The 9,955-nt window shown below is 43.7% G+C and overlaps 1 protein-coding gene and 1 pseudogene across 1 annotated transcript; both read left to right on the top strand.

The window, feature by feature from the left end:
* Nucleotides 1–697: 697 nt before the first annotated feature.
* Nucleotides 698–8,476, top strand: IL4 (interleukin 4). Its single transcript, XM_032336763.1, has 4 exons — nucleotides 698–878; nucleotides 1,151–1,198; nucleotides 6,037–6,159; nucleotides 8,384–8,476. The coding sequence occupies exons 1-4, from the start codon at nucleotides 744–746 to the stop codon at nucleotides 8,474–8,476; spliced, it is 399 nt and encodes a 132-aa protein (XP_032192654.1). The 5' UTR covers nucleotides 698–743.
* Nucleotides 8,477–9,023: 547 nt separating this feature from the next.
* LOC116587230 lies at nucleotides 9,024–9,715 on the top strand (annotated as a pseudogene).
* Nucleotides 9,716–9,955: the final 240 nt, after the last annotated feature.

Here is a 9,955-nt window from a genome sequence, read left to right as displayed (position 1 = left end):
AAAGTGGTCATTCCTGACACGTTGAGATAGATGGCTTTGCCGAGGGCCCCTGTATTGCTAAGGACCTTTGGGTCTGGTGTGACCCAGACTAAGTCCCACATGATGGCACCAGTCTTTTGCCAAAGTCCGAAACCTGAAGGAATGGCATGCCTGAGTGCTGGGATAGGAGAGAGTCTGTGCCCATTACTCTCCTTCTACCTAGAGAAAGAACCCCAGGTCAGCTTTTCCACAAGAGGAGAGTTTCCAAGATGCCACCCATACTTGGAAGAAGCCAAGCTGAAACACTATTCAAGTCAAACTTTCTTGTTATTACTCTATCTTTCCCCGGGAGGACTGCACTAAAACAAATTCGGACACCTGTGGCCTCTTCCTTCTATGCAAACAAAAAGCCAGCAGCAACCCCAAGCTGATAAGATTAATCTAAAGAACAAATTATGGTGTAATTTCCTATGCTGATACTTTGTAGTTAATTTTAAAAAAAAGGTTTCATTTTCCTATTGGTATGATTTCACAGGAACATTTTACCTGTTTCTGTGAGGTATTTTTTCTCCTGGAAGAGAGGTGCTGATTGGCCCCAAATGACTGACAACCTGGTGTAACGAAAATTTCCAATTTCCCTCATTTTCCCTCAGTTTCAGCAATTTTAAATCTATATATAGAGATATCTTTGTCAGAATTGCATTGTGAGCCTCTCCTAGTAAACTGATTTGTCTCATATTGTCACTGCAAACAGAGATCTATTAATGGGTCTCACCTCCCAACTGATTCCAACTCTGGTCTGCTTACTAGCACTCACCGGCACTTTCATCCACGGACATAACTTCAGTATTGCCATTAAGGAGATCATCAAAACGTTGAACATCCTCACAGCGAGAAACGTGAGTAAGCTATCAGGCACCATCTCTCCAGATGTTCTGGAGATGCCGTGGGTACTTCTTAGACTATGAGAAGAACACCACAGCGTCCAGAGAAGTTGGTGGTTGGTGGTTGGTGACAGCCAGGGAGCAGAGTGGAGATTTCTCTGCAGGAGCTTTTTTGTCCTGAGGGATGGTAGGAAGTTGGCTTGGTTCGAGGAAGGAGGGCCGCCCGGCCAGGATGTCCCTGCACAGTTGGAAGTGACTCTGTCTCTTGCCCTCTCGTTCTGGGCCAGGACTCATGCATGGAGCTGACCGTCACTGAAGTCTTCTCTGCCCCAAAGGTAAGAGCTGTTCCGGGGTCTGCTTTGGCATGTGAGTGGCTTGGGAGAGGAAAGCCATCCACAGGTGTTCAAACAAGAAACTTTTTTTTAACAGAAAGTGAACAGACCCAAACTAACTACAGGGTGTTAGATGTTTTTAAGAAGGAGAATTCTGATCTTTACTCCCAAGCATGTTTTAGGTGTTTCTGGTTTCACTTGATTTAGAAGATATGTAATGGAAAGCTTGGATTTTTGTGATCCTAATTCAAATCCTGGTCAAGGAACAGGTCCTCTTTTCCTCCTATATCCCAGCCTAGTACCTGGAATACAGGAGGTGCTCAATAAATGCTTGCTGAAGGAAAGTTTTTCTGGCCTGCACATTTCTGAAAAACCAAATGGTGTCACAAAAAGAGATATGGAGATTACAGGTCGAGGGAGCTTTCATTTTGTCTAAGAGACTTCCTATGGCAACAGAGAAGGTATCGCCAGAGCCCCTCCTTTTCCGCAGCCTGGTCACCTAACAACCCACTAGCTCCGGGGGTGGCTCTCCAGAGACCCTCAGCTGTAATGTCCTGCCAAGCCCTTTCCAGCTTGGTCCAGAACTGCCCTACCATGTAGGGTTCCACACATCCCTGGCCCTGGTTGCTTGGGCATTTCGCCTTTCAGCCTCTTACACCGTCTCACCCCCGCCCCTCTATCTTTAGTGGGAGGAGACAGATTTGACAGCTGATAGTGCATTTTCTCTGACAAACATATGACTACAGCCATGTCAATAGGTTTGTGCACATCAGTTCCTGTTTTCATGGAAACACAAGACTGAGAATGAAAAACCCAAAGCTTCAATTTGCCAGTGGTCTTCTAACTGCCTGCTTTCCACGCGGACAGTGGGGATGGGGTGGCCGGGAGGGCAGCTACGCAGGTTAGCACAGCCACATCCCAGCACCGGGGCCACAGAACACATCCGTCTTACTTTGTGAGGAAAACTGTTCCCTGGGCTTTGTCTGGACCATCTCATTAAAGATGAGTCCAGGAATCCAATAGACAATACTATGTAATATCATAATACAATCATATATATTATGTAATATTAATACATAATATACCATATTCTTTAATAATACATATTATATAATTTTATCCTCTAGAATCTCATCCTGTTTCAGACTCTGTCCATCAGGATGCTGGAAGGATTTGGAGATTATATATACACATAGAATTATATAATATATAAATATAATCTATTAACATTTTATATACATAGCAAACAGCCAGGAGTCCACTGGGCTGTGCCCTGGCTTCTCTAGATGGCACCATGCTGCTGAGAGGGCTCTATCAAAGCCAAGGGCTGGGCCCCAAAGTGCCAAGTGTCTTGAAGTGACATAGATTGTGGCTTTAGCCATAGTTATGCCATTAGCTAGCTATGTGGCCTTTGGCCAGTCTCCATATCTCCTTGTGCCTCAGTTTCCAAATATGAAGATATGAAAGTGATTTTGAAAGTTGTTGGAATCATTCTTGAGTTAGTGGAAAGTGTTACTGTAAAATTATATAACTCTTGGTTAAAGGCAAAAAAAAAAAAAAAGAAAAAGGTTATAGAGGAGCAATAATTCTAAGAAGGGACCTGTGGCTAAAGGATCCAAATCTCTGTGACTCCAGTCTGGGCCGGTTCTAGAAGACTCATCCTCACCAAGGTGCAGGCCAGGCCGCACCCCCTTTCTGTTGTTCATGGCCATCCTCTTCATCAGTTATCACATCAGCTCTCACTGCACGGGTAGGCATCTGCTGAAGGGAGTCCTCACAGTCCTTCTTTCCTCCTGTCTCACTGGCCTTCCTCAAACTGCTTCTATTCCTCCTGAATTACCAATCTCCTTCCATTCTTTCTTTCCCTCCAAGATATTACAGAATAAAGAAAGATATTACAATATAAGGAATATTACAGATGTTACAGAAAAAGGAAAGGCTATTATTTTCAAAACCCACCAAGGAGGTTATGTGGCAGGAAAAGTTACTTCCTTGTGTTCCCAAAAAAAGGACACCTTTCCAAAATCCAGTGTATCAATTTTCTTTCTTTGGGGGATCAAGAATTCTATTACCTCCAAGTCAGGTGGGATCCTGTTCTTGGCAGTTGCTGGAGACAGTGAGGACCTGAGTCCTGGACTTCACAGGCAATGCTTGCCCAGTATCTCTGAAACTAAGGTGGTCTGAGAAAGAGCAAAGTGGAAAACAAGCAAGCTGGCTGGTCCATGACGGAATTCTTGGGTGGACCATTAGTGGGAGGTATTTCCACCTTTCGAAAGAGAGCTCGAATCATGATCCCTCAGAGTTCTTTGCCAACCCTCAAATTCTTTTTTTTTTCCTAAATAGAAGTAAAAGACTTTCTCATATATAGCACTGGCTCACTAAATTTGGGCCGAGGTGGGGATAATGAGTACAAGACGATGAGGACTAGATGTTTATGGCCCTAAGTGAAGCTAGTCTAGAACCATGTTAGAAATCTAACAGCGTCTCTGCCACAGGAGAAGCCCTAGATGCTTTTCTACCCTTTGCCGATGTTACCTTGAGAGATGGGCTTCCTTCTAGCATAAGCCTAAGTTCCCCTTTTCAGTCCCTTTTCCCCAGCAACTGTTAACTGCAAGGTCCACTAGGCCCCCGAGTGGGACACCCTCATGCAGTGAAAGCTGGACGAACAGACTGGCAGCCATTGGTACGGTGCAGGATCCTGTAGCTGTAATTCCAATGGAACTAAAACTTTAAGTTCTTCACAAAAACTGCCTTGAGAGTTGGTTCTTTTAAAGTTTTTTTCCCATTTGATTCAAACTCTTTTTAATTCCTATTTTATCCTAATTGCCTGTAGAAACACCTTCGAAGAATCTGTCTAGAGAGTGTTTTCCTGTATTATAAGGCCATATACTCCAAACTGAGTCTAGTTTAATTTCTAGACTCTAAGCCAAAGTTTCAGAAAAGTCACATGAGATTTTGATGAAAAAATAAGCAAAGGGGCTCTTTCTTTTTGGTCTTCTTGAACCTCATTGTTCTCTCTCCAGAAGCACAGTTATCCTCCTAGATGTGCACAGCCAGCTAGTGTCTGCCTTCCCCCTTGACTTCACCATCTCTGCTCAACCATTAAGCCTCCAAAGATATGGAGACTGAGAGGGGTTTCTTGACTCTCACAGCCGAGACACTGGTGTTGCTCTTAAACTTCCAACTACAATCAGAGCCCAGGAGAGCTCTTAGCTGGTTCATTAAGTGCATGTCCTTCCAAAGGCCTTGCCAATGGGCCATCAAGGCCCACAAGGGAACAGGGAAGTTTTTGTAGCCTAGGGTTCTAGTACCTCGAGTCTAGGTCTAGGTCTAGATCTTCCTGGAACGATCTTCCAGGAAGAGATCTTTCCAGGAAGATCTTCCTGGAAAAACCCCTAAAATATAAAATGCACTTCTAGAATTTAGCCCAAAGAAATTAGAGATGAACACAAAGATTTACACCAATGATTCACTGCCACTTTACTTTATTACCCAATTATGGTACAAATATGCCACGTGGGCTCCCATGCAGCTCTCAATCCCGTGTTCTTATATACTACTCAATGACTTAACGCTTATACTATGTATTGTGTTAAAAGGCTAAAAAACAGATCAACAGTTGGTCCTCATTTTTTTTTAATGTATTTTTACAATGGGAAGATATTTATCAAGATATCAACATTTATCTCTGGCTGTTGGGATTGAGAGAATGCATTTTTGCTGAATACATATTATCTTTGCAGTAAACATATATTATTTTAATAATCAGAAAAAAAAATATGCAAGAACTTTTAAAATTGCCCTGACAGTACTTCTTATCTAAATCCCCTGCTGATTTATGTTAATGTACATTGTGACTCAGGGGGTCTAGGGGGCAGGCATGTGATTCTGCATTTCTAACAAGCTCCCAGGTGATGTCCATGCTGCTACTTTCTGGACCACACTTTGGGTGGCAAGGGACTAAAGCATGTCCTCACAGAGGCAGGAGATAGCTTGATCCTGATATACCTCTTCCAGGTTGACAAAAGAGCTGTTTTCCCACCTGTACATTCCCTCTTCTAAGGCCCAAACATCTCCAGGAAGAGCCATGTGGCCAAACACACATCTGGGCTGCCACCATTCCATAGAGGTTCTGACATTGCACCTCCTAGGCCAAAGGCCTCTTCTAGAAGCTGTGTCCGTAGTCCAGCTCAATTGCACCCTTTCCCAGAAGTTTCCTCTGAACTTGCACCTAGCCCTAATCTTGGCACACCTCTCCAGCTCTATGGGCAGATGTCTCCTCTACTTACATGGACTCTGAGTTTTGCACATGCTGTCATCTCCCACCATGGGGTAGGCTAAATGGAGAGCATGGCTCAAAGCACCAACATCCAGGCCAAAGGATGGGCACTCATTTATTCAATAAACATGTAGGATTCTACAGAAACCTGGACTTTAAAACCTTACAGCACCGAGACAGAGCTCAATCTGATGGCAAGCTAATATAGGCTTGCCTGGTAGAGAGAAACAGACCTAGATCATGGGCAGAGACCGATGGTTCTGGACTTAAACCCCCCACTCTGTCATTTACTAAGCTGAGTGTCTTTACTCAGGTAGCCTTTCAGCATAACCATCCAAGGGAAAAGAGAAGTTTGCTGCATTTGTAGGTAATGGGGAGGGGTGGTTTACTGAGGCCAGCAGCCTTCATTCACATGAAGGGAATATCTGAATACCTGATCCACAGTGAGCAAACTCACTTTCTCTACTTGCCCTCCTGAAAAGAAGCAATCACAGGGAAAACAGTCTCTCCCATGTTCCAGATAGAGCTGGCTTATAGCTAACTGTGACATTTCTCTTTCTAGAACACAAGTGAGAAGGAAATCTTCTGCAGAGCTGCAACTGTGCTTCAGCAGCTCTCTACACACAATTGCTCCAACAGATTGCTCAGAGGACTTCACAGGAACCTCAGGAACATGGCAAACATGGTAAGCTCAATCATGCCGACCACTTGGCTCCTGACAGACAGCAGCCTAACTTCTAACCGGTCCTCCGTAAGAGTCTTAATACCCTTGATTAATTAACCCATTCGTTGCCTTGGCAACGAGTACAAGGTGCTGTTCTAGACACTAGGGATACAGTGCCTGCTCTCACAGAATGTTCTAGTGGGCGAGTTAGAAAAGCAAACAAACAAGTAATATTATGTCCAGTAGTGATAAGTGCTATGAAGAAAACTAAAGGAATAAAGAATATAGGGGTCATGAGGGAGAGGGCTGACAGTTGGTGACATTATCTGAGCAAATATTTGAATTAAGTGAAGGAGCAAGCTACATGACTAACTGGGAAAAGAACATTCCAGGCAGAGGAAATAGCTGTGCAAAGGCCCTGAGGTAGAAATGAAGTTCACATGTTCAAAGATCAGTAGGAAAGCCAGGGTGGCTGTATCAGATTGAACAAAGGGGATTTTAGTAGATCACATGTGGTCTCTGGTTTCTACCCTAAGTATGGCAGGATTCACCCACAGGGTTTGAGCAGAATAGAGACTACAGTCTGATTTATATAATTTAAAATGATCATTCTGGCTGCTGTGTGGTAAACAAATTGACTAGGGTTAAGCACAGAAGCAAGCTACCCTACTGGGAGGCCATCACAGTAATCCAGGTTGGAGGTAATAGTGATTTCAACAGACTGGGAGCAATAAACATTAGATTTGGGATGTAACTATACATAGAGCCAGAAGACCCACTGAGAGGGGTGAGGGAATGAGTAAAAGGTGGCCTCTCAGTTCCTAGCCTGAGTCTTTTGGGAGATGGTTGGTGCCTAGAAAACTGGGCGCAAAGCAGAGCTGGAGGTTGAGCACAAGATCAGGAGTTCAATTTATCAATGCTAAGTTTGAGGTACCTCTTGGATAGCCAAGGGGAGATGCTGAGATCATAGAAAAGTCTGAGCCTTTGGGGAGAGGTCAGAACTTGTGATATAAAATGAAGAGTCCTCAGAAAGACGTTATTTAAAGTCCTAGATCTGAATGACATAGAGCAATTCAAGGACTGAGAACTGAGCCCAGAAGCACTCTCACAAGGGTCAGGAAGAAGAGGTCCAGTAAAAGAGACTGAGAAGTAGCCAGTGAGGTAGTAGGAAACTGAAGGGTGTGTAGTGCCCCAGATAGCAAGTGAAGAAGCTCTTAGTAAGGAGAGATCCAGTGTGTCACAGGTATCGGAAGGTCAGGTTGGATGAAGATGAGAATGGCCACAGGATCTGGAATGATAGCCTGACTGGAACAGGTTCCACAGAGAATACCAGTAGGGAGTGAAAAAAAAGGGGCAGTGAGTACAGAAAACTCTTTGGAGGTGTTTTGCTATAAGACTGCAGAGAAACAGAACAGATGAAGAACAGGAGTGAGTAAGGAAGTTCTTTTGAGGTGGGGCATGTATCCAGCATGTTAATACACCAGGGAATGGTCCAGTAGGGAGGGGACAATTGATAGTGTAGGAAAGAAGAAGAGCCCAGAATAGATGTTATCTAGTGCCAAGTGGAAGAACTGGGAAAATTCATCCCCTTACTGAGCCTGTCACCCGATTTCTAAGGGAAGGTAAAGGAATAGGGATCTGACAGCACTTGTTCTGTTTAATCCTTTTAATTATCCTATCAAGTAGGCACAATTGTCCCCATCTACCAAGAGAGGAAAGTGAAGCTTTTATAAATGAAGTAGTTCATCCTGAGCAATGTAATTAATAAACTGGCAGAGCTGAGGTCCAGACTGAAGCAGGGACCTGGGGTAGGTAGCTGGAATCCTTTTTACCGGAGGTGTTGTCAAGCTGGAGGATTGTTCTTCATGGGCAGGAGGGCTAATGGAATGAATCTCTCTCTCTGCAGTCCAGGTGGCCACGCAGAAGGCCTAGTATGACAGTAGGCATGTCTGAGCCTCCCCCTAGGCAGAAGCTAGCTGTGGCATACCTCTCCAGTCTGTGGCACCCCCAAAGGTATCCAGTTAGTGACCATTTCTAGGAGTTTATTAGCATGCATAGAAGACGAGCAAACCGTGCTGGCCTCATGGCAGAGACAGACTCCCAATCAGACTAGACCAGAGGCCCTGCTTGTTTGAAAGAACTGTCTGGGTGGCAAGTGCCAGAGAAGACCTGACTCAAGTGGACAGGCATGAAAGACATACTCAGTGACTTAGCAATGAAAGCTAATGAAATGTTTCCTTTGCAGACCTGTTCGGTGAATGAAGTCAAGAAGAGTACACTGAAAGACTTCTTGGAAAGGCTAAAAGTGATCATGCAACAGAAATACTACAGGCACTGAAGCTGAATATTTTAATTTATGAGTTTTTAATAGCCTTTATTTTTAAAATATTTATATATTTATAAATTATAAAATAAAGTATATGCAGAATCTAACAGCATGGATGTCACTTCAATGGCATCGGCTCTATTTACTGGACAACTTTTGGGGAAACCAATTTAATTTACCAGGAGACTAAAACTGGTATAGAAGTAAAAGAAGAAAGACTGTTCCCCTCTCAAGGAGTTCCACTTCCAGATGGGGATGTAATGCACAAGTGATTAGAGAATATGAGGTCACACAGGACATACATGATAGGAGAGCGTGCACACTGGGTCCATGAGTACCACTAACTACCAACTAATGCTGAATAAAAAAAAGCTGTTAACTGGATGCCTAGAACAATCCTCCCCCACTGGCCCATAGCTGTCACACTGAGTCTGTGCGGTGGGAATGGAACTCCAGCACACTACATGGCTCTGCACTGAACAAGATTTAAAGTCCTGATAATGTAAATTCCCTTGATTTTCAAGTCTTAGAACCAACCAGTAGACAAAGCACAGACAACATGCTGTAATTATAGAAGACTGAATGCTATCAACCTGATCATATAGAAGGTCCAGCTGCCTCCTCTGGGGACAGCATCTGTAGGCATTCAGAACGGTGCAGCGTTTGACAGGCCATCGTAGGTTGTCCTACAATACAGTCTCTACCAAAACTGGGCTGTCCCAAACCTCTGGTAATAAAATTGTTTACCTTTAGACCTAGAAAGTTGGGAAAGCACCAAATCTGCATGTGATGTGGGCCCAGACTGACTTCGAAGAGTTCAAGCAGAGAGACCTTAAAGTCCTTATGAGATTGTATAAAACGAAAAAACAGGGGCACCTGGGTGGCTCAGTGGGTTATAGCCTCTGCCTTCGGCTCAGGTCATGATCCCAGGGTCTTGGGATTGAGCCCCACATTGGCTCTCTGCTCAGTGGGGAGCCTGCTTCCCTTTCTCTCTCTCTCTGCCTGCCTCTCTGCCTACCTGTGATCTCTGTCTGTCAAATAAATAAATAAAATGTTTAAAACAAACAAAACAAAAAAACACATCAGCAGGGCCTATGGTGATGGTTCCATGTGTGCTAAATGTGTTCATGACAGGATCAAGCGTGCTTTAATTATCGAGGGACAGAAAGTCATTGTCAAAGTGTTGAAAGCACAAGCACAGAGTCAGAAAGCTAAATAAAAAAATAAAGCTTTTTTGAGTAATAAAAAAATCAAAAGGCTCTATAAAAAAAAAAGTACAGCTGAAAAAGGTTGACAGGTAAAAGCACAAGAAAGGTAGGGCACTAATAGCCCCAGCTCACTTGGGGAAGGGATTAGCTGAACAACACTGTCTAAGGGTGATGGAGTAAGAACAAGGGATTTAAGTATTCAAAACTCCACAGGTAATACAGGCCTAAAAATAATTTAGTATAAAAAATTTGGAAGGGGTAGGATAAATGAGATAAACCCTCA

The sequence above is a fragment of the Mustela erminea genome, chromosome 3 (assembly GCF_009829155.1).
Source record: "Mustela erminea isolate mMusErm1 chromosome 3, mMusErm1.Pri, whole genome shotgun sequence".
Lineage (NCBI taxonomy): Eukaryota > Metazoa > Chordata > Mammalia > Carnivora > Mustelidae > Mustela > Mustela erminea.
Note: the sequence above shows the minus strand (reverse complement) of the source record. Positions and strands in the feature narration are given on the sequence as shown.